The sequence below is a fragment of the Acipenser ruthenus genome, chromosome 1 (assembly GCF_902713425.1).
Source record: "Acipenser ruthenus chromosome 1, fAciRut3.2 maternal haplotype, whole genome shotgun sequence".
Taxonomy (NCBI): Eukaryota; Metazoa; Chordata; class Actinopteri; order Acipenseriformes; family Acipenseridae; genus Acipenser; species Acipenser ruthenus.
Genome location: NC_081189.1, coordinates 68,237,803 through 68,263,665, shown reverse-complemented (window position 1 = coordinate 68,263,665; position 25,863 = coordinate 68,237,803). Strand labels below are relative to the sequence as shown.

The window sequence follows — 25,863 nt, the reverse complement described above, 5'->3', positions numbered from 1 at the left end:
TTCATTTTATACTTCTGAGTTAATTTTTAACTCGTAAGATAAATTAGTTGAAGCAGTGTTCACTACTAAGGACTTGCCACCCCACCAATGACATTTGAAAAACAATTTGGGCAAGAGCAGCAAAACATATTATTAAACAACCATGCACGAGGTATTTAGAAATCACAGCTTTATTACATCAGCTTACATTACCTCTTGTACCAGTTCTCTGTGCACATGGAAACAACATTTACATGAGCACTTTGCGAAAACAGCACGAGAACTTTACGCACAGCTAATTTACATATCAACCCCCACCTTTCCCTTTCATTTGCATGACGTCGGGTGAAAAGCCGGATTTTCTCGAGTAAAATAAACTGAGCGAATGGAAACCCGAAAAAGCATTTTGCACGAGACATTTCACTCGAGCAAATGTCTTGAGCTAAAAAAAACATGCATGGAAATTACACCATTGAATAACAAATTGACATTTTTTTGTGCAGACTTGGACATCTGCATGACTGGCCTTTGTCCTCTAGAAGCTGTAGGTTGCCAATATCTCCTCTTGTTCCTGGGTGTAAAGAGGCAATCACTTGGTCGTGGGTTCAGAGGACACCTGACGGTCAGTTCTCCTGAGCTGTTGTAGGGAATTTATGTGGTAACTGGACAAAGGGAAAGTAATTGGACATTCCAAATTGAGGAGAAAATCAGGCTAAAATAATTGCACGCTGTTTTATTGTAAAAAAAGGTTGAGAGCTCTAATTCCCCTCTACGGATACAATGACATGTGGCCTGCAGTATTTGCTTGAAGAAGTAAAGGTCCATGAGATCTGTAGGGGTTTTGTTGTGGCCTGAAACAACCTGAAGCAATGTTGTGTCATTTTTGCATGTAAGTGTATGTATGACATAAGTAAGTATGTTTAAGTAAACACAGTGAAAATGTCAGGCGAACAGAAATGTCTATTGTACTGGCTGTATTATATGGCCCTATTGTGTCCTGTAAGTAATTGTACATTTAATTTTACAGGACATATAGGCCTAAGTATATTCTGCTGTTCATTTGTAAGCATAATTAACATTGCTGTACCATATTAATCCTTCCCATGTTACTTTATAAACAACTAAAACCGCCAGTCGTCACGGTGACCTAGGAAACTGCTTTCGCTTTGAATATTTGCTAATCTTAAAAAGAATGGATTTGCAATCTAATTTCCCATTTGTCTTGATGTTTCCCTAATTTGTTGTGGCAGTGTAAAACCAAAGCCACACCAATGCACTGAACAAAAATACTGCAGCCCAGAAACCGTCATCAATGAAACACTTACTGTGTTGTGTTCCAAATAAATGAACAATGAGTCAAAGTTTAGTAGCATCATCAGTTTTATTATTGTGACAGAGACAGAATGATTCTTGGTGATAAATCTCTCTTCCGACCTGTGAGGGCGCTGTGTGAAGGGAACAGCGTGCCCTGGACTGGATGGCCAGACAAATCATTCCCAGGGTTAAAAGGAAGTCGGTAATCTGGAAAGGGGTCGGAGCTACGATACACTAAATCATCGACCCGGAAGGGAAACGACGTGGCAGCCGCGGATTGGAGGAGCGGTTGCACTAGTTAACCAAGGGGTCATACAAAAGTGGGCGTAGCTAAGTGATCTGTTCCTTTGTATGATTAGAGCTGAACCGGAAGGAGACTGTGTATTATAATCGAGTGTTTTGTTTGTTTTGTTCTGTCGTGTCTAAAGAATCATTGTTTGTTATTATTAGACGTCTGAACACGATCCGGCGCTGTCACCAAGGGCCAGCACTTACCCGGACATCGTTGCACTATTGTTCACGATAAACTGTATTTGCACCGCGAGCACTAATGGCGTAACCAGGATTGTATTTTGCGGTGTTTTTTTTATTTTTATGATGGTTAATAACATTGGCGTAGCAAGGATTTCATCCCAGGGGGTGGGGGTGGGGGTGGTTCTAGTGAATGATCGCCAGGATTTCGTTTTGCATGGGGTGGGGGTTGCTGGTGATGGATTGACAATTTTTGCACATGGCTGATATTTTTTATTGTCCCACGTAGTTGAATAATTCATTTCGGGGGGGGGGGGGTTGGGAGTTGGGGGTTGGGGGGGGGGGGTGCATTGCCCCCTAAAACGACCCCCCTAGCTACGCCACTGGTCTGCACAAATACAAAAAGGTGTTAAAAGGTAACACAGATAATTCATATCTTGTTTGTATATCATGTAGAGAGAGTGTTTATAAGTGTGTATCAAAGCATTTACAAGGCTATTAAAGCATTTACAAGGCTATGTACAATAAAAAAACATCTTTGGTTTCACATTTTATACAACATTTTATCAATTGAGGTTGCTCAAAATGACTTATATTTCAGAAATTCCAGAAATACCAGGAATTTATTAAGAAAAGTTTCACAATTACTTTCTGTAAATTCTTCACACTCTTTGCAGCCTGCATGAACCTGAAAAAAAACAAAGATAAATGTTTAGAAATTGTATGTCAAAATTAATTAAAACATTCCTTTATCCTGCATATCTTGAGATTGGTTGAATTTATACATTTCCGACAAATATAACACTGTGAGTAATTCTCCAAGCTTAACACTGTAAAACACATCAGTTCATAACTATGTGATATCATTTTGAATATGCTGAATACAGAGGTAGGGTGGAAGTTATGTTTTAAGTAATTAATATACAAATTATTAATATCCTACTCCTGCAGTTTACCCAATGCAGCCATTATTGTATCTGCAAGATATGACCTAACTGAGCTTCAGTGCTAATGCTGACATAATATTTTTACATTTTTACATGGAGCGGTTGCTACAGTGGCACTAAGTTTCATTGGCTAAGCCTGAAGATAGAAACATGGAGGTGGATTAAATCAAAAGCTAAAGCGGATGTACGTTCTGAGAAGCTATGAAAATGGTTGGCGATTTTTCTTACGCATCATCAAATCAAACAATTCCTAAAATTTAAGGTACCGCAAAATGGGAGGAGAGATTTAACGCAGGGGTGTTTCACTTTTTGGGAGGTGTAACAGAGGGGTTTGTTACATGTGGGTCGTCACTGAACAATAACGAGGCAGACAGAGAGCACTGGGTGTTGACATGCCGCATATGCTTGCAGATTTAAAGGGTACCAGCGATGGTAGCCCTAGTGTCACATTTAATATATAAAACAAAACAAAGCAAAAAATACAAGGCGAGCGCTAGTCTCACTAAAACAAACGTCCTGCTCCAGGAACCTACTACACTATGAAAATCCTCTCTATACACTGTTTGGGATCAACCTCCCCTAAACTAACCTACTTCTGGGCTCTCCGAGTCCCAGCATCCTCACGGCGACTCCTACCTCAAGGAGGCTGTGTGGTCCAGTGGTTAAAGAACAGGGCTTGTAACAAGGAGGTCACTTCTGGTTACAAAAGCACTCGCTAAAGTGCAGGATGCGCTCTGTATCCTGGACGTCGCCGGTTCGAGTCCAGGCTATTCCAAAGCCGACCGTGGACGGGAGCTCCCAGGGGGCGGCGCTCAAATGGCCGAGCGTCGTCCGGGGGGAGGGAGGGTTAGGTCGGCCAGGGTGTCCTCGGCTCACCGCGCACCAGCGACCCCTGTAGTCTGGCCGGGCACCTGCGGGCTTGCCTGTAAGCTGCCCAGAGCTGCGTTGTCCTCCGATGCTGTAGCTCTGAGGCGGCTGCACGGTGAGTCTGCAGAGTGTAAAGAAGTGGGCGGCTGAAGGCACACGCTTCGGAGGACAGCGTGTGTTCATCTTCACCCCTCCCGAGTCAGTGCAGGGGTGGTAGCGGTGGGCTGAGCCTAAAAATAATTGGGCATTTCAAATTGGGGAGAAAATAATAAAAACTAATTGGCAACGACTAAATAAAAATAAATAAATAAATAATAAATAAATAATAAATAATAATATTAATAATAATAATAATAATAATAATAATAAAAAAGCGCTGATCGAAAAGATCAACAGAAACACCACTGCTCAAGTGGTGCAGATTAAGCACTGGAGGCAGGAACGAGGGCTGCCAGAGCCGGGAGCCAACCGAGCTGGATCTGCTGCTCCAAAGTGGGAGCAGGCGAGAGAAGCCCCGCTGTCTCCAGCCCCAGAAAAGGTGGAGCCATTGCCTGCAGAGAAGCAGGTTGGGCAGTCGACGGAGTGAGAGGTACCACCGGCAGCTACAGAGAAGGGGGAGGAGGTGAGGAGCCCACCTACACCTGACCACCACCCCTGCGATCCGGTCCAGCGCTGCTGCATGTGGTCCCTTGCCCCTTGCTCCTGGATACTCTGCTGGTCTGCCTGGACCTCCCTGAGCTAGACCTGGAGCCCAGAAGTTTGCACCATCGGCCACAGCTCTGCCCCAGATAAGGTTTTGGGTATGGGAGTAACTTGCCCTCTAATATTAACACTGAGAGAATAAAATGTATTTTCAGGGGGTAAAATGCAACATTACCTTGAAGTCATGAGTAATCTTGATTAACCCTTTGCTGTCCTATGTCCAGGTCCGACATTACAATTTTCCCTTTCCGATCCAATGTCGGACCCTGTCCGACATCATCAAAAAGACGTAAAACACAGGCCTCTAGTCGTTTTTTCTCCAGAAAAAGCAAAGAAAACCATTCAATGGCCGAGTGAGACCAATAGGAGCCGGGAGAAGCCGAAAAAAAGGGGCGGATCTGAGCAATACACATAGCCCCGGCACCACAGATCTAACACGGCCATAAACAAACAAGATAGGTGCTTCCGCATCCAGCACTCAAAGAACACCACAGACATTTGCAGAGCTTTATGAGATGTTATAGTAGTAAAATAATGACTTGGATTGCATTATTTAGGAGTTTGGTGATAAAACGAGTGATCAGGAGATGATTTATTAATATGCAGCAGTATGAAGTGGTATGTGAAAAATACAGCGAACAAGAGGTGGGGCGGGGCTGGAGATGCAGTACTGAGTGTCCTGTTGATATGCAGTGCCTTTTAAACCTGTTTTACTGTGAAAAAAATACTTTTAAACATCTAAAATAAACTGTGCATGTGAAAATAAATTGGACCTGACGCACCTGAGACGTGCTGAATAAATGGACAGCAAAGGGTTATATCTCAATCATTAATGGTAATGGCTAAGCATTAAAAAAGTGCCTTCCATTTTAACTGCAATGTTACTTTGAACTACTATACAACCACCCGTGTGTTCTACACGGTTCTTTATCTGCTCAGCACATTTTTTTGAGGTATCACACTGACTCCGCAAATTAATTACGTTACTTATATTTTACTTATATTACATTCATTACACTGAGTGAACATGTTAAAACTTCAATATAAAGCCATACAGATAAATAAAATAAGAAAATGCATTAATAAGTTATGAAACAGTTTGTTAAACATTATAGGCACCTTTTTTTAGCGGTTGCCTCTTCAACCTGTGTAGTTTCGATTTGTTCTTATTTTTACTGTGACTGGCTGCAACGACAACAGGGCTAGCTGTACAAAAGCCAGATCTTTTGTACAGCAGTATTGGCGCGATGCTTTAGTGCGAAAGGTCCCGGGTTTGCGCCCGCCCTCCGCCTGTGTGTGGATTGCCTCGACCTGTGCAATGCGCCTGCCTGCGTGAACTGAGATCGCTACACTGGTGACAGTAGTGGGATGCAGGTACCCCGGCACGCACTCGTCAGACTGTAGCCTGGTGAGCAAGTCCGGGGCGGGCTTGAGGCTGGCAGGGGAGAGTGTAGCAACAGGACTGGTAGGTGAAGTAATCACTCTCAAAGATATAAGCCTGATATACGCTCCTTGCAAAGGAGCCGGCACTTTTGTACAGTGGTATCGGCGCTATGCTTTAGTGCGAGAGGTCCCGGGTTCGCACCCGCCTTCCGCCTGTTTGAGGATTGTATATATAAATGTGTGTGTGTGTGTGTGCACACATTGTCATTTATCAAAACTTACCACTGGTTTAATTTCTGTTATATAATCTTCCAGAATTGAAAGTGAAATGTCTTCTTCATGTTCAAAAAAATAAACGTGCATCTCCAAAAAAAAGCAATTCAGCGAGGCATTGTAACAGAGTTCCTGAAAAGCAAAATTTAAAATGTATTTAAGCACAAAACACTTTTATAGCATCACAAAAGTGCAGGATATTTTGTAATAAGTCTAAAGATTTGTCTTAAATTTACAGATTTCTCATCAACAGGTATAAGCAATACATACAAAATCTGTTTTCAGATCTATGGTAAGAGCAACATAAATAGACCATTCAGTAACAGTGTTGAGTTTTTGCAGGGTAAACAACCCATCACAGGTAATTATTGCTGTTTGGCAAAAATCTGTTGAATACCATGGTAAAAGAATAGCTTAGCACAGTACAGTAAATCATAGCGGAAACACAGTAATAGATTAGCAAATAAGGAAATTCAAAGTATTGTTTGGTCAAGCAAAGTTTTATTTTTTTTATTTTTTAATTTAGTAGTCGCCAATTGATTTTTACCCCATTTTTCTCCCAATTTGAAATGGCCAATTGCATTATTTTAGGCTAAGCTCACCGCTACCGCTGACTTGGAAGCTGTGAAGACGAACACACGCTATCCTCGGAAACGTGTGTTATCAGCCAACTCTGCAGGTCCGCCATGCAGCCACCTCAGAGCTACAGCATTGTAGGACAACACAGCTCTGGGCAGCTTACAGGCAAGCCCGCAGGCGCCCATCCAGTCTACAGGGGTCACTGGTGAGCCGAGGATACCCTGGCCAACCTAAGCCGTCCCCACCCGGGCATCGCTCGGCCAATTGTGCACTGCCCCTTGGGAGCTCTCGTCCATGGTCAGCTGTGGAATAGCCTTTATCAGCCTTTATCAGATGTGCCATGTCGGGAGCCCTTGGTCAAGCAAAGTTAACAAAAGAAATGCAAAAATGCAAAGCAATGTGCAGTGCCTTGTAAGCTTCAAAACCATTCCCTTTTGTTTTAAAATCTTCAAACAGTAAACAGCACTTACATTTCCAGGAATTTCTGGAGTGTACAAAGTAGTTTCAGAATTCTGGAGAAAAAAAAAAGTCCATTATAAATCAACGGTGAACTACGTAAACCCACGAATTGAACCATCAGATGGTTCCCTTTCAAGTACGAAATGTAACCATTACCGTATGGGTATTTACCTTGTAGAGACCCGAAACCTGAATCAGATATACCAAAGCTGCATGGCGAGCCTGTGGCGCAGTCAAGCCCCACCCACGAGGATACAAAAGTACTGAGCTCACAGATCTCAGCGCCATTTTCCCCTTTAAGACAAACCTGACCGGAGAGCCTTGTTCAGATAAGTACTTGCTACTTCAATCTGCTATATATTTCACATTTATTGTGTTTTTACACAAATTATATGTTATATTAATATAATCGCTGTAATAGCTTGTATTAATTATGCGTAATTTGTGAACTACAGCCTGTTGCTTGTTATATCCCACTGTGGCCTTGTGCCCCGCATGAAGCCAGTGGCTAGAGTCACTTCTTCCCAGGGATCCAGCAACATAAGTCGGCTGACTTTGTGCTCTCCCCATCCAGTCCTCCTGGGATCACCCGGCAACAGCTCCTGCTGTTTCCCGGTTGATGGATGCCCTATATAGAGTACATGATGCAGAGAAGCTTTCCGCTGGTGGAGGCTTCTATTCCGCCTTGGTCCAGGCGCCTAATTTAGCGCTCCTGTCCAAGGACACTACCTGCCCCAACAAGCAGTGCCAGGTCTCTCAGGTGATCCTCAAGCGCGCCTATTCAGCCAGTTGATTCGCCGCAAGACAGGGCAATTATAATAGCATCCTGGTAGCTTACCAGTGCCATTTACCAGAACCACAGGCCCTCACCACAACAGTTGGATGCGCTGCACCTGGTTAACAAGACCCTGCTCCGTGTGTCCAAACTCAATGGGTAGGCTGTGGGTAGGAACATGGCTGCGCTGACAGCTGCACTTAGGCAGCTTTGGCTTCCCCAGGCACGCGTTAGACGCCCCAATTACACCAGGGCATATGTTTGGTCCCGCGGTGGACAAGAAGCTATCCTGGCCCCACTGAGACTCAAAGGCATCAGAGTGCTCAATTATTTGGACGACTGGCTCATTTGTGCCTAGTCTCCAGCACAGGCAGAGGCCCTCATGAGACTTGTCACCAGCCACCTTCCACGGTTGGGCTTTATGGTTAATCTAGGAGTGTGCTTGGACTCCAGGGCCATGCTGTCCACTCTGTCGGATGGCAGAGTGCAGAGAATACCCGCCTGTTTGGGGCCCTTTCAGCTCAACAAACCCTTCCATTGGGTCTCCTGCGTATGTGTCCTCTGTAGGCTTGGTTCAACAGAAGGTTTTTTCAGCTCGCGTTGAACTACAACCGCCTATTGACGGTATCTCATCACTGTCTAAAGGCACTCTCTTGGTGCAGCGCTGGGCAGTGTCACCAGAAGAGAGGTCGTCATCATGGACGTGTCCAGCCTGGGCTAGGGCGCTGTGTAGAATGGCAGGGGTGCGCAAGATGTGTGAAACCCCCTATGGCAGGGTCTCAACATCAGTGTTTTAGAGCTACAGGCAGAATGTTTGCAGGACCTATTTGACTACGGGAAATCCCCCTCCACGTTAAAGGTCTATCTGGCAGCTATTTCAGCTTGCCATGTCAAGATTGACTCTCCCCAGGAGCTCACTTCCTAGCGGGGCAATTTTTGAAAGGGTCTCAGCAGCCTATGAAGGATATTGTCCCTTGCTGGAGGCTAAACGTGGTGATTAATGCACTCATGAAGCCTCCATTTGAGCCCCTGCATTCAACTGAGCTGAAATTATTATCATTTAAAGCGGCTCTCTTGCTTGTTATCGCCTGCTTAATTTTACCAGCCAGTACAAAGGTTACGCTTCGTAACAATTCTGCCTTTTTGATGAAGACAATCTTGGCATTCCATGTCAACCAGTCTGTGGAATTGGAGGCTTTCCATCCACCTCCTTTCCAGTCTGAAAGAGAGTGTCAGCTCCATATGCTCTGCCCAGTGCCGGCTCTGGCGTACTATATTGACAGGACTAAAAGCTGGAGGCAGTCGGAATATTTTTTTTTGTCTGCTATGGGGCAAAAGTCCCATGGTCAAGCCCTGTCTAAGGCTGTCCAAGTGGATAGCAGGCATGGTCATGACTGCCCATGAGTGAGTCAACTTGCCCCCTCCAGAAAAGCTCACTGCCCATTGCACCAGGGGCATGGCAACTTCGTGGCCTTTATTCCAGGGTGCATCTGTCAAGGACATTTGCAATGCAGCAGTGTGGGCTACTCCCTATACCATTACTAGGTTCTACAGACTGAATGTCTTGGATCCTCAAAACCGTGGTTTTGGAACTAGAGTGTTAAGGGCAGCTTACAACACAGACAGAGGTGAGTTTCTCCCTCAGTTGTTTTGCCCTAGCTACCATTACTGGGGTTCCGTATGGTAATGCACAAGGCAGCCCTTTGGCTTAGCCAGTCATTGTGCAATATTGCCCTTGCGACGGCTTTGGTACACTCACCCATACAGTAATGGTTATATTTCATACTTGAAAGGGAACGTTAGCTTATTACATAACCCTGGTTCCATGAAATAGAAATGTAACCATTAACCTTCAAGGTCACTGCGCTCATGATTGCAGCAGGCTTGAAGGAAAATTGACACTGAGATCTGTGAGCGCAGTACTTTTGTGCCCTCGTGGGAGGGGCATGACTGCACCACAGGCTTGCCGAGCAGCTTGGTATATCTTATTCAGGTTTTGGTCTCTACAACAGTGGTTCTCAATCCTGGCCTCGGGGACCCCTGTGTCTTCTGGTTTTCATTCCAACTGAGCTCTCAATTACTTAACTAAACCCTTAATTGAACTAATACTTAGCTTAATTAGGCCTTTTTAATTGTTTCTGCTCTTAAACAGTTGGAGGTTTCAGCTCAACTATAAAATGTTAGAAGTAACTTGAAATCTGCAACTTTTTAGAAGCTGAGAACAATGAAAAAGGCCTAATTAAGCTATTTGTTATAATATTTTCGATTTGTAAGAAAAAATACCTTTGTAGACCATGGGTTGTATTATACTACTAAAAGAAGATACAGTATATACTGTATATGCTCAATATTTTTTCAGTATCTTAAAATATTATGTTACTTAGTAATCAAAAACAATGCTTTTCTTAATCCTAATAAATCGAATTAAGTATTATTGACATATATTTAGTTTAGTGTCTAATTTGTAATAAAATAACATTTTGCCACTGCGATTTCGAGCCCGGAAGCAACCTTGTCTTTTATGGTATGTGACACGAAGCCGAGTGATGACGTTCCCAGACCAGACACATGACAGAGACACAAACAGGTACTTCCTGGTGAAAGAGCTGCTGCACCGGTTTTATTCATACAAAAATAAAATAAATATTTAAACAAAAACACTGCTCACAGAGCTTAAACAAATCCAACAAACAAATACCATGCTGGTCTGCCCTGTACTAGTAGCAATTGCCTTTTCTTTTCTTTTTACTTTTGGTTTCATTTTTCATGTCTCTCTCACACACACGTTCCTCCTCTCAAACACCCACCCAAATATACAGGGTTTATATACAGCATTGCCATCTCCCAATTAACAACCAATTAATGAATTTGGAGATGGCCACATTCTGCACAGGGTTTTAGTGGGATGGGGCTATAACCCCATGTACAGGGTGGCTGAGTCGTGACGTCAGGCCAGAAGCAGGAAGGAAACTGACACCAAGGAAGTACTGCAGTTCAAAATAAAGACACGGCAGCGCCGTTTATTTAAATAATACAAAAATAAAATAAATATTTTAAACACAAAACACTCACAGAGCAAAATAAAAGTTTTTAAACAAAACAAAATCACGAACACAAAATATAAAACTGAATAGGTCAGGCTGGGCTATCGCCTTCACTGTTCCTATATAGTTTTCTTTTTTTTAGTTTCGTTTCTCTCCTCTCGCTCTCCAGTTCCTCCTCTGAACACCCACCACTTGCAGCTAAAACAGCAGGTCTTTTCAGCAGGCAGCAGGAGCTCCACTTCTCCCTCATACCCTGTAACTGTAAATGCGGAGCAGCAGGCAGCCCCAGGCGATGCGGAGCAGCAGGCAGCCCCAGGCGATCCAGATGTGGCATTCCTGAGCGGAGCGTGCGTGGCATCCCTGAGCGGTGTGAGGCAGGCATCCCTGAACGGTGCGAGGCAGGCATCCCTGAGCGGTGCGAGGCAGGCATCCCCAGGCGATGCACGACAGGGCAGCGGCGGTCCCTCAGGATGCAACGGTGGCAGCGGACCCTCGGGTGGCGATTGCAGGAGGGGAGCCAGGACCAGCGGTGGTGCTGGGGTTGGCCCTCTTCTCAGCCGCTGCGACCCGGCGGTTTTCCCCCTTGCTCGGCTCAGCAACCTATGCAAGGGCAGCTGCGGACCGCCAGCCTCCTGTCCCGGTCCGTCCTGTCTTGAAGGGAGAGGCAGCTCCTGCTCCTCTCCCTCGGATGGTGGTGGTGGAGGCAGAGACAGCTCCTGCTGCTCTGCTCCTGGCGAAGGCGGCAGGGGCTCCTCCCCTTCTGGCTGCAAAGGCGGCAGGAGCTCCTCCCCTTCTGGCTGCGAAGGCGGCAGGGGCTCCTCCCCTTCTGGCTGCAGCGGGGGAACCAGCAGGCATGCTCCCTCTGCTGGTGGCAGCGATGGATGCGGAACCAGCAGATACTCTCCACTCTGTTGGTGGAGGTGGGAGTGGCAAGTCATCCTCCCACGACTGTGGAGGCGGAACTAGCAGGTATTCTCCCTCTGCTGGCAGAGGTGGGAGCGACACACCGTCCTCCCACGGAGGTGGAGGTGGCACCAGCAGGTATTCTCCCTCTGTTGGCGGGGGTGGGAGTGACAAACAGTCCTCCCACGGAGGTGGAGGCGGAACCAGCAGGTATTCTCCCTCTGCTGGCGGAGGTGGGAGCGACACACAGTCCTCCCACGGAGGTGGAGGTGGCACCCTCTGCTGGCGGATACCTGGGTTGTGGACGTTAGGCCTTCCCCCCCCCTTGGGCTGTGGATGCAATGACTCCTCCCTCTTGGGCTGTGGATGCACCGACTCCCCCCTCTTGGGCTGTGGACGCACCTACTCCTCCCTCTTGGCCAGTGGACGCACGACCTCTCCTCTTGGGCTGTGGACGCACCAACTCCTCCCACTCAGGCGCAGGACGTGCAGGCTCCTCCCACTCAGGCGCAGGACGTGCAGGCTCCTCCCACTCAGGCGCAGGGTGTTCAGGCTCCTCCCACTCAGGCGCAGGACGTTCAGGCTCCCCCCTCTCAGGTGCAGGACGTTGCCGGGTCTGGTCCACTGCCCAGAACCACTCTGCAGCATCCCCCACCAGACCCTGGTTCCATGCCTCTTCATACTGGGGGTCCCCATAAGGGCAGTCCTCCCAGACATGCCCAAACTCGCCACAGGCGCCACACATGGGAGCCCCTTCCATCCTCCACTGCTCCTGTTCAGCTGCCCAGTCCGGAGGTCCAAACTGAGTTAGCACCCGGGACCACCACCTCTTGCTCTGCTGCTGCTTCTCCTGGCAGCTCTTCCTCCTTTTTCCTCCCATCCTTATTCCTCACTCTCCTTTTCACTCCACAAGTAATAAAAAAAAGAAATAGAAAAATAGCAAAAACAAAAAAAAAAACAAAAACAAACAAAAAAAAAAACACTGCAGTATCCTACTCTGCCTGCGTCCAGGAGGCGCTGGTGATCCCACGCAGGACACCACGTGTGACAGGGTGGCTGTGCGGTGACGTCAGGCCAGAGTCAGGAAAGAAAAAAACACTGACAGATACTTCAGTCAAAAATAAAGACGCGGTGGCGCCGTTTATTTAAATAATACAAAAATAAAATAAATATTTTAAACACAAAGGACTAGGAATAGAGGACAAAGTTGAAAATTTAGTAGAGGGCTTAGGGCTTAGGGCTGAGTGCAGGAGATTTTTTTTTTTTTTTTACATTTTGTAATTTTCTAAAGTAGCCTATAGTTTGACACATTTGTGGCTACCCTGGAGAATAATTCAAATTAGTCTCACTTTGACACGAAGGGATGGTTGGATCTTCAGATCGCTTGAGGTAAAGAGAATTGTGTGCATTGCAATGAGATTGTATTTCAGCTTGGGATCATAATACACACACACACACACACACACACACACACGAACCAAACTAATGGACAGAGTCCCGCCGTGTTTTCCGCAGCTTTAAAAAATACTGAAATCGGTGGGAAAATAGTGCTGCAGAAAAAAAAAAACGCTTTGAAATAATATGATCATCCAGTGGATCTCCTTTGAAAATAACCCCCCATATGTTCAAACATAAGCAAAATGTTAGTTATTTTGTGACACAGCATTACAAAAACAGTGTTCTATTCAGTTCTCTTATTCCCTCGCTTCCACTTACTTTGCAGCTCACAGAAAAGCTGTGTCTGTGATGTGCATTAGTTCATTTAAATCAATACGTTTATTTATTTATTTCATTCCGGTGTGAATTGGCCCTATCACATATTTTTTTTTCACTGAAAGCTGTATTATTTGAGGAAAAAAATAGACTGAGCAGCAGATAGGTGAATCCCTAAGCTCATTCTGTCAGTGTATCCCTGTTCTGGTGAGTCAGTTACCGTATTTTAAATCTGTTTTATTAATCTATATTTATAGCCTGTTGTAGTCTGTTTAAAATTAAACATTCACAGCATTTGATGGTATTGAGATCAAATGCGAAATCTGCACATGAGGCTGGTCTGAGCCACTGGACAAAGCACTTTAACTTTAGGAATTACGATGCTGAGATCAGAATTCAACCACGTTAAAAGATTAGGGTAAATCATTTGACAAATACTGGATCCTGGTCATGTAGGCTGCTGATGATTTCACAGTGGACGATTAGCGCCTACTCTCAAATAGACGCTCTTATCCAAACAACGGCCCAGGTAAACAGAAGATATTTTGAGCAAATACGGTAGACATATTTTGTTATATACATTTTTTTTTGTTTAAATATGGAGACATTCCATCTGTAGGCTCTATTTTCATCTGTACAACAGTGTTTGAATGAAGTGCTGTTCTTTTTTCACACACAGCTTAACACAAACATACATTATTTTTCTTTTTTTTAAGACCTCCTTCTAGTATATAAGAGAATAGTACATTGTCTCTGAAGTAGTGAACCTTCATGTCATGACGATCTGACATCCTGTGAATAAGGTATTTGCGACGATTGAGTCTGAATGAGGTCAAATTGGTTATAAATACCTAATTTTGGCATTTCTAGAAAATTGATCATATTTTGAGATACAACTGCACTTGATGGCTTTGAAGAAAGTATTATCTAATCAGGGATACAATGTTTTTTAGTAATTCATTGTCCCATACCCAGTTGTTCTGTATTCATCTGTTGTTAGGAGCAAATTACATATATAAGAATTAATTTCTGCATTATATATTATCAAATGTAATATGTACTCTAAGCATGCCAATTTAGCTATTTTATATTTTGAGAATTAAGCTTTGGTACTGTATTCTACAACATATTTCTGTACCTACTTAAGAAATTATTCTGGGTTTGTTTGAGGGTAAAACAGTTAAACAAAACTAAATAACATAAGAAACCAAGACAAGTAAGTCATATTTACTTACAACAAATGTGCTTAAATTGTTCTTATTCAATATTTGTATCATTTCCCCTAACCACATTGGACCTGCTTCAGCAACTGCTTTAGGCATGAAAGCACTCAGGCAACTAAAAGAAAAACAGAAAAAAAACAGCACATCAAATATTATGTTATTCACTGACTTCAAACATAGAGGTAAAAGTAAAATATGAAAGCAATAACACACAACAGGCATGTGACTTTCTACTCACTTTTCATTTTTTGCACTGGCTGCAGGTTCACAGTGTCGTGTTTTTGAGCCGTAAACAACGAGAGATGCAAAACAAACATGTGAATGCTAAGGATTTTAGTTACGCTCTCACAAAGGAAAGATGTTATAGATTAAATACATCTGGTTTTATTTAGCACACTTGGTTGTTTGATTTATGAAATTGTATTTATCCAAAGCCACTGATACTACCCATTTTTGCTGACTGGCCAGTTTGTTTACAGTACATTAGAAACCCCTGCCTCATAAAGAAGCAAGTGGCATGAACTCATAGGAGATAATGATGGTACTTAACTTCATGAACAGTGTACACTTTAGTAGTCACTTTAGACTCTCCTCTTAAAAAAGGATTTTAATGAGCAATTTGTCTAACAAGTTCAGTGGTACCTTAAATATGATTAATTTACAACCACTGGAGAATGGCTGGGTGAAGCATTTTCTATTTTACCCAAAAAAATCTATTTTCCTGAGTGGTGTCTGCCAAGACTTGTACAGTATTCAATGTAGTGGTGTCCTTGGCAAGAACCTAAGAATAGAAATGTCACATCTAGTCATTCCGCATTGGTAGTAAGTAAGTGGGTCATATCTGGGGTACTGACAACATGTTTTAAGTTTAAAACAGCTTACTGTATTTTACAATTTGCTGTAATTGTAATTGTAAAAATGTTAGCACCCCCAATGAGGAGAAAACTTGCTTCTTCCTATCAGCTTTCAAAACACTCAATGTGGAAGTTAATTGCCATTGATTGATACTCAATTCATGGGGTGTCAACTGGGCTATGAGGTCAGAGCAGAGGAAGCAGAAATGAGCTGTTAGTAAGATGGGCTGAGTGAACCAAGGATAAAGGCTAGATTCTGTAACTCGGGAAAAAAATCAAAAACTATAATAAAATAATCATTTCAAAAGAAGATATTGTGTAAACAGGTGTAAACTGCTATATGCACATACAAAATTGTGAAAATGAAGTATTTATATACAAAAAGGCTTTTTTCACATTAGCCTACTGCATAGCACGAAATGAAAAACTATAATAAAATAAACATTTCAAAAGAAAATAGTGTGTAATCAGCTGTAAACTGGTTATATGTAGGCCTACATACACAATTGTAAAATCGAAATAATTATTTATAAAAAATAACATAAAAAAGAAAACGGGAACGCGCATTCAGGGAAACATACTTCAAAGTAGCCCCCATATTAGCACAATCCACACAGATGTAACGCTTGTCAGCTTGTTGTGTGCATTTACCACATGCTGCTCTTTCACACTGGACACAGATATCAGACGTTTTATTTTTTTTGCATTTAGTTACCTGGCATTGTTTTCTGTTGCGTGTGTCACTTGATGCGCACTGTATCCAGGTTAAGCTGCGTTTCTCTGCCGCTTTGCAGTTTTCTGATCGAAATGTTTCTGCCAAAGCTCCGTGGCTAGCATCATAAGAGATCTCTCCTGCTGCTATTTTCCACGGTGCATTCATTGTACAAAATGAAGGAATTGATGGCTGCCATGTCCAGTACATTGTAAAATACAGCAACTGGACACCGGTGATTGCTTTCACTGACTACTGAGTTTTGCGCAGAGGGTGGAAACTGTCTTCTCGTTTTGTTTACTGTTCCAACCAGGCTGTTTTTTTTTTTCTTCAACTGTTTTGCTAATTACAGTGAAATAAATAAAAAAATGTCATTGGTAACATTCATCCCTTTTCCTAAGCACGGTTACATCAGCCTAACACATTGTCACCCAGTCTCTGACCAGCTGGGCGAGTTTCATCTTTGCACAGGTAAGGGTAGGGTCCGCTGCCAGCCAAAACTTGATTCCAAATTTGACAGGTTTGTTTGACATGTATTGTGTCCAGCAACACTGTGCTTTTGTCGGAAACAGCTGCTTGTCCATGTAATGTTTTATGTTTTACTTGAAGCAGGCAATGCTGTTTTCAATGAAGTCGTTCCAAGTTTCTGATGCCAAGGTAAATATATCTGTAGTTGCTCTCAAATCAAAACGCAAAAATCTCAAGATTTCTCAAAAAATTCTTGTAATAGTAATATTAAAGGACAGGAGACTAAATATGGTCACGTAGACAGCCAGACGGCAGTACTCCAAGGAATTGATAGGACTATAATAGATATTTGGATAACACATATCTTGACTTCAAGAGCAATATTCTATTCAATACATACTGCTGTAAACTCAGCAGAGGTACAGATAACAAACTGGCTTGTATACATATACAAAACAGCGTATTGTAGGTTATACTAACAATAAAAGCATGTACTGTAACAAGCCGTCAAAATTACTACTTTTGGCGGTTCTAGGTAGAAATGCTTATAACTTTTTTTATTTTTGCGATTCTGACTTTCAAATGCCGTCAAGGTAATTAATACATGTATTTAAGAAAAGTCAAGAACAGACAACCATGGATCTTTAACACAGGCAGAGTCATTTACATTTTAAAAGTGAAAACTGACAAAATGATTACCGTGGTGGTTCAAGTGTTAAAATAGTGTTAGTGTGGTGTGGTTATGTGATTACCTGCCGCTCAGTGGAGAGGAAAAAAACCCCTTCCTAGAAGGGGAAAACCTCTGGTGATCCCGGAGGTCAGGTAGCCCCCACTCCGGGCATGCCAACTAGTCTTTGATGGCTATTGCTATGTCGGTAGGGGATGAACAGATGTATGAATTGACTGCTGCAGAGCACCATCACCCCATGCTCCTCGACCGGACGGAGATCGATGCTGGCTCTGGCTGTGGAAGTAGCTCCTCGATCTGAAATGATTGTGGAGAAAGGTGGTTCTGGAGACGAGAGTGGTGAGACCATCCTATGTGTTAGTTAATATGGGATCGATTAGCGGTTTGCTACTATCATGTCTGCTTGGAATGGAAAAGGTGAACTCACATTCGTTTTCCAGTCTCATACCATGTCTCTGACCATGTATTAATGTTTGTGGTATTTGAAAGGATGAGCGGACATACGACTAGATTGCTGAAGAAGTCAAGTGGAAATGGCTACCACGATCCGAGTATTGGAGGCAAGCTGGAGCGTTGGAAGCTCTGGAGGAGGACAGTTGTAGAATTAAACGGTAAACTAAAGCAACTTTTGCATGCTGCAACAGTGAGCAGATCTGAAGAGGGAGCCGAGATCTGCTGCAGTAAGGAGCGATTAAGAGTAGAGGGCAGGATCTGCTGAGCAGTGCAGATTTCTAAGGAAGTAAACGATGGAGTGCTGTCAGTAGCGTGCAGTGGCCCAGCTGTAGAAACCAGAGATCTGCTGAAGCAGTTATATGTACTAGTGAACGGTGGACTGCCATCAGTAGTGTGCAGTGGCCTGCTGTAGTGAGCAGAGATCGGCTGAATGTGAATATTGGACTTTGAGGGTTTAGATGGAGCTGAAGATAGGTCTGGCTTCGGGCAGAGATGAAGAATGCGAAGATCTGAAGCCGCTGCATAACCTGAGGATGAAGAATGCATTGCTCTGAGGCTGCTGTGAAACCTATTGATTTGATTAGGAGCAGTCTATGAGTGTATTGACCATTGCAGGGTAGGAGGGTGCCATGACTGAAACGTTGATAATAGTAGGACATGGTTTCTGCATCCAACATGTGTCTCACATCGAATGAAATATTAACTTCTGAAGTAAAATTGATCCTGATTTGAAAATACATGACTTTCACAGGGAAAGAGGACCTGCTAAAATTTATAGAACTTGTGGTGTTATACTGCCCTCTAGAGGTTATGATTAGAATAAAACCGTTGACTTTAGAAAGTGATGCAGGGTAGAATATTTGATTATGTGAATAGCCCTTGTGATTGGAATGTTTATCCCAAATGCTCTGATGCTATATCGTGATTGTATTTTCAGACATATGGAGGTAGAATGGGCTGTGAATGTACCAACGCCTGCGGACTCTGCTTGTGAACCGCTGAAAATGCAGTTAAAAGATGACTAAATCAGGGGAAGACCGATCGACAAAATGGTTATCTGCTGCTGAGATGGCAGCGGCTTTAGCGGAGAATGTTGTATAGTACTCATAGAACATAGTACCCCCGTCTTTAACTGAGCACTTGACAATGTAGAATAAATATTGATCCGGCTCTTGACGGTGGTGTGGAACTTAATGTTGTGTGAGTTGAGTGTAACATTGCTATCTTTACCGTCGATTATTTATTTAGTAAAATATCTGAATGCTATTGTTTAAACTATATTTCCAGTTGGTGGAAACATATACAGACGTGCTCAAATTTGTTGGTACCCCTCCACAAAAAACGAAGAATGCACAGTTTTCTCTGAAATAACTTGAAACTGACAAAAGTAATTGGCATCCACCATTGTTTATTCCATATTTAATAGAAATCAGACTTTGCTTTTGATTTTTTATTCAACATAATATTGTAAATAATAAAACAAATGAAAATGGCATGGACAAAAATGATGGGACCGCTAACCTAATATTTTGTTGCACAACCTTTAGAGGCAATCACTGCAATCAAACGTTTTCTGTAGCTCTCAATGAGACTTCTGCACCTGTTAACAGGTAGTTTGGCCCACTCTTCCTGAGCAAACTGCTCCAGCTGTCTCAGGTTTGATGGGTGCCTTCTCCAGACTGCAAGTTTCAGCTCTTTCCATAGATGTTCAATAGGATTCAGATCAGGACTCATAGAAGGCCACTTCAGAATAGTCCAATGTTTTGTTCTTATCCATTCTTGGGTGCTTTTAGCTGTGTGTTTTGGGTCATTATCCTGTTGGAGGACCCATGACCTGCGACTGAGACAGAGCTTTCTGACACTGGGCAGTACATTTCGCTCCAGAATGCCTTGATAGTCTTGAGATTTCATTGTGCCCTGCACAGATTCAAGGCACCCTGTGCCAGGCGCAGCAAAGCAGCCCCAAAACATAACCAAGCCTCCTCCATGTTTCACTGTAGGTATAGTGTCCTTTTCTTTGAAAGCTTCATTTTTTCGTCTGTGAACATAGAGCTGATGTGACTTGCCAAAAAGCTCCAGTTTTGACTCATCTGTCCAAAGGACATTCTCCCAGAAGGATTGTGGCTTGTCAATATGCATTTTTCTTTCAAAAGTGGAGTCCTCCTGGGTCTTCTTCCATGGAGCCCACTTTCGCTCAAAAAGCGACGGATGGTGCGATCAGAAACTGACGTACCTTCACCTTGGAGTTCAGCTTGTATCTCTTTGGCAGTTATCCTTGGTTCTTTTTCTACCATTCGCACTATCCTTCTGTTCAATCTGGGGTCGATTTTCCTCTTGCGGCCGCACCCAGGGAGGTTGGCTACAGTTCCATGGACCTTAAACTTCTTAATAATATTTGCAACTGTTGTCACAGGAACATCAAGCTGCTTGGAGATGGTCTTGTAGCCTTTACCTTTACCATGCTTGTCTATTATTTTCTTTCTGATCTCCTCAGACAACTCTCTCCTTTGCTTTCTCTGGTCCATGTTCAGTGTGGTGCACACAATGATACCAAACAGCACAGTGACTACTTTTCTCCATTTAAATAGGCTGAATGACTGATTACAAGATTGGAGACATGTGTGATACTAATTAAAGAAACAAATTAGTTTGAAATATCACTATAATCCAGTTATTTATTATCTTTTCTAAGGGGTACCAACAAATGTGTCCAGGCCATTTTAGAATATCTTTGTAGAATAAACAATAATTCATCTCTTTTCACAGCTTCTTTGCTTTATTCTATGACATACCAAAGGCATGCAAGTATACATGATAAAATAGCTTTTAATTTCATCACTTTTCAGGAGGAATGAAGCATTATTTCAATGAGCTGTAAGGGTACCAACAAATTTGAGCATGTCTGTATCTTCTATTATTTGCTTTCGAATGTTTGGAGAGAGTGTGGTGCCTAATGTTAGAGGCTGAATGAGAACCGGATGCAATTATTGAAGCCAAATTGTACTCGGCCTATGTTTGCAGTGTGAGACGGACTGTTGGGATAGGCAGCAAGATAGGGGGAAAAAACTGCCAATAAAACGATAGTGATACTGGATCCCACTAATGTATGATTTAATAGTGCCTAGAGCCAGATGGAGAAAGTCTCTTGTGTGTGCAATGAAATCAAGGATCCAGTCTTGATTGAACGGATAGGAAGAATCCAGTTTTGAGCACAGAAGACCGATGGCAGTTACAGCGTGCGGTTCAAGGCAACCTTGTGGATGGAACGCCTGCAATGGCACTGGAGCTGCTGCTGCGATGAGCGTGCGGAATCTGGTGATTCATGAAACCCCTGAATCCTAGAAATGAGGCGTCTGTGAAAAGGGACGAGTCATGGGGGCTGAGATGCAGTCTTCGTAGAATAGTGAAAGCCCGTTCCAGTTTTGAATTAATAATGCACACATTTTGATGTCCTTCCTGGATTCCGCAGATATGCTTTTCCGAGCTTCCTGGCTTGATGCTGTGGAAAGGAGCAAGGAGATGTGAAATGAAGGCTCTACCCTGGGGGATGATGTGAAATGGCTCAGTAAGGATGTTGATATTGTTGTCAAACAGGGTTTTTAAAAGTTAGACGAGAGACCAATCCTTGTAAAATAGCTGCTCTGGAGGCTGAGCCTGCTGGCAGGGGCGTTTTGATCTCCTTAATGCCGGGGCAGCTGGTATGGTTGCTGGGAGAAGCTGCATTAGAAGCAGACGGTACTGAGTTTCCAATGGAGAATGAATGAGATATTGTTGAGGAGAAACCGGCAGGGAGGTTTCCAAATTTTGTGCAGAGAACAGATCGCAGCATATGGAAGAAAACGAAACGCTAGACAGAGAAGGGGTGTAAGATTGGGGTTTAAATAGGAGGTTAATGATGATAGACATTAATTAATTAATCAGCCCAGCTACCATACCCAGAATTTCGCCCTAAGGCTAACATCTGTATAGGTGATGGAAGGATAGCTTTTCTTGTTTTGAAATTGATATATATATTGTGTGTATACACACACACACACATAGTAACCTATTTATAAATTAAGGAAAAATGCTACATTGCAACAAACACCAGGCCATTGAAAAAATGTGATCACATTTATTTAAAGGCTTGGTTAAAGATGTTACATTACTAAGGCTTAGCAAATGAAATCACATTTAATTTGGGCATGCCGGTATCTTTTGTTAGTTTAAAAATAGGTTTATATATATATATTAAGTAACAAAAAACATACACAAATGTTTAACATGTTAGTAAGCTAGTTGTTAACAGGTAATAATACAGTAATGCAAGAACCAAAATAGAAACAAAATACAAAAAAGTGATTTTTCATTACTTCCACTTCTAAACATCTTTCTTAATATAAATGATAGCTATGCTATAACCATAAGTAACCCAATTGAAGGTAGGAGTTTATTATGTGACAGTCAGTGCCATACCCGCTATGTTATTTTTTTTAAAAAAGTATTATAAATACACAGCTGATTATGATTTCATTTCAGATGTGTAATTTATATTAATTTGTACATCAGGTATTTCAATGGAATGATATAATAAGATTGTTTTATTACCACAGAAGAAAGAGTGAGATCCAAGCCTCATTGTTCAATAGGCAGTCCAAGCTAAGGTGGAGGTAGCAGTAGATATAAACGTGTCTCACTTGGCTTTTCTGTAAATGAAAATGTGAACATAATAAGTGACTGAAAACAAGTATACATCTTTTCAAGTGGCGACTCAATCAATAAGCTTTTATACTGTGCTGTCTTTTTGTTAAAACAAAAATGTTACCAACTGCAAAGTTTATTCACTAGCACAGCTAACCTGAATACAGAACATTGGCTAACCTATAGTCTCTAAGGGGTTTTATTTATAGTAGTTTCTCTTTGTACTGCATGAAGAACTGCTAAGAATAGTCAATATGATATCCTGATATAATTCATTTTAACAATGCCTTCCATTGACATAATACGACACTCCCTGTTTCATTGGCACACATTTGAAGCTTGTTGGGAGTATTGAACTACCTAAATAAACAATATTTGATCTCCAGTGCTTTACCTTTTTTATTGAGTGTTTTTAAATTAATAAACTACAATATCAGATACCTAGTGAACCCCCATTTAATTACTATAATTATCAATACTGCTAGAGAGTGTGACATTTTTTTTTAGCGTATGAATCTTTGTCAGTTTATATCTGTTAATTATTGCCTTGAACCACGTAATTACACAGCAACCATAAATTACACAACAGGCTCCGATCATGGGCGTCCGCAGATAGGTGCAAGGAATCTGAATTTACAAAAAAAAAACAATAGTTGTACAGTGTTTTTCAGGAAAATTAATAGACTGATCTTTAGATCTGTGTTGCTTTTTTTAAATAAACAAATAAAAACAGACTATCTCTTAGAGACGAGTTATACACACGCGCACGCGAACCCACACACACACACACTAGGGCTTCTGGCATTCTGTGTTTTCTTCTGACTTTTTGCCTCTCCTTTACGAATTCATTTCACAATTAACAGTTTCTCTGTTTTAATTCAGAAACCAAAACACATTAAACAGTGCTCAGGGTCATTTTAAAAGGGGAGTTACAGTTAAACACGATGAAAACATGGATGGTGGCGAGTAAATGACTCCTGAGATGAATATTTTGTTAATTTAAGGTAGGGCTAAGGAAAGGTCACGTGTGTGTGACGAATCATTACCATTTTTCGAATTTGCATGCTTTTTGCGTCGTGTTTTGTATCATTTACAGCATTTGCCACAGACTTGCCTTTTCACAACGGGTGTGTTCATCAAAAGTACTGTTTTTATTGCATTTAGCAACCTGAAATTGTCTTTTATTCCATGTGCCAGTGGGCGCAGCGCTGGCTGAAGGTTGAAGGGCATTTGCCAGCCGGCTTTCGTGTCTCTTATCAAAATGTTTCTGCCGTAGCTCCAGGGCTAGCTGCAAATTGAAGTCCCTCCGAGTGATTGTGTTGCCGGTGAACCCCTTGTACAAAACCAAAGCGTTGATGGCTGCTAGGTCCAAAACATTATAAAAAACAGACACAGGCCACCTGTGAGTACCACCTTTGACAGAATACAGCCGTGCCGTTTGATCCAGTGTATCCACACCGTACTTTGTTGCATTGTAAAATGGCTTTTGTTTAGCATCAGTCCCAATGGTCACATTTTTTAAAAAATGTTTTGCACCGTCACACTGCCTGAGAAATGTAGTGTAAATAATAATAATATATGATGTGTAGAATGACTTTCATCAGTGTTTCAAGCACTCAACAGGATTATAATATGTTATTTCACAACAACGTTGATTTTATTACAAAGCCTAGACTAAATTGTCGGCTATATTGTATTGATTTCAATATGCTGCATAAACTGCTGGTCTGGCGGTTGAAGAAGCAACTGCTTATAACTTATTAATTTTTACGATTCTGCAGCTGAAACACCGTACGGGTATTTAATTCAAATATTTAGTAACACTTAAGAATGGACATGCACAAGATATTCACATATGCAGAGATATTTAAATTTGAATTGCAAAAGCCGTTCAAAAAGCGGCTATTGCGGTGCTAGTGTTAAAGAACTCACCCATTCAAACAACCAGGAGCGCAAAGAAATATGGACCAGTAAGGTACCGTATTACTAATTAGATTAAATAATAGGATTATCACTGTTAATTGCCGTTTGGGTATGAGCTACTCTCTCAACGCTCCACTGTGCAAAGTTAGTTTTTTGTAATTTACTCCTTCGCAGGATACGATTTCTGAGCATCTATATAAAAATAAAATTACAAATAGAACCCCCTCCCGGGCAACCCTAATGGCGGCACTTTTATATGCAATACAAAACCATGTTACCCGACTACTTTTAAACACCTTGCCTCTGCGCCGGGGGGCGGTCTGGCCGCAGGCACAGCTGGCTGTACCGGTCCCTGAAGCTGCTGGCACAGGGATAAAACCCAGGCATATGCAACAGCAAGCAACGTATAGTAAGAATGTACAGGACTCAGGACTGTCAATAAGGCCTGCTAGGCACGTATTAAATACAATGAAAGTTAGTAAATGACTTACGATTGCCTAGTCAGTATAATACGTTGATTGGATATATTAATGAACAATAAATAATTTAAAATTAATTTTGTAAATATAATTTATATCAATTAGTAGATCTGATTTATTCGGCAGTGTGCTGCTAGATAAGATGGTGTGAATATCGCTTTAGATCCGATATATTAGCCTAACAAAAATGCATAATTTAAAATGACTTTTGTATGTATAATTTACATTAACATGTAGATTGGATATATTCAACAGTGTACGCTAGATAAGGGAATGTGAATATCGCTGTAATATATATTAGCAGCAAATAAATAATTTAAAATGAATTGTATGATTGTACATTTCTGATTGTGTATTTCTGTTTGTGTAACAAACGTTAACTAGAATGGAAGTTACTGGAGAAACTTCGTCTGCGTTGTAAAACACGACAGGTCAAGGTCATTTTTGGATATGGCATACTTGGATTTCTATACAGATTCTATAGTAAACATGACTATCTGCAGTGTTTAAGGAGCACAATACTGTCAAATCTGCAGTTACAAGATTTGACCACCAGAGGGCAGACAGAGAAAGTTGGAATGTGGCATTTTTGTGAGCACTGCGCCCACATTTCAAATCCGATCACCACAAAAATTAATAGCAACCAAATTCAAACCTATTGGAAGAGCTGAGCGAAGAAATCGAGTTGATCGGATGAAAACTGTAGGAGTAGGAGATGTCCAGTTTTTAGCTGTCATTCTTGAAACAGAAAAATGTCCATATCTAGCTCTGGGAAGGGATCAACGAATCCCGCGTTGACTTTTAGGGAACCAATGGCTTTCTATACATGTTCAATTGTAACTATGACCCTATCTTGCTCCTAAAAGGAGTTATAAGCCGTTTAATTTTTGGGGGTCATGACCTGTTACCCCCAAATCCACCAGTCCGATCGCCACCAAAAGTAATAGCAACTCAAGTGAGATAGAGTGCGGTAG

General features: G+C 42.1%; 1 protein-coding gene across 1 annotated transcript in view; it reads right to left on the bottom strand.

Moving 5' to 3' along the window:
* Window positions 1–1,332: 1,332 nt before the first annotated feature.
* The window catches only part of LOC131737690 (interleukin-15-like), a 44,002-nt gene continuing 19,471 nt past the window's right edge, over window positions 1,333–25,863 (bottom strand). The window contains exons 2-6 of the mRNA XM_059028310.1: window positions 22,395–22,492; window positions 14,645–14,747; window positions 6,986–7,027; window positions 5,946–6,068; window positions 1,333–2,452 (exon numbers count right to left, since the gene is read on the bottom strand). Of these exons, the coding sequence (XP_058884293.1) occupies window positions 2,345–2,452; window positions 5,946–6,068; window positions 6,986–7,027; window positions 14,645–14,747; window positions 22,395–22,492 (474 nt within the window). The 3' untranslated portion in view covers window positions 1,333–2,344. The remainder of the gene's footprint in view (window positions 2,453–5,945; window positions 6,069–6,985; window positions 7,028–14,644; window positions 14,748–22,394; window positions 22,493–25,863) is intronic.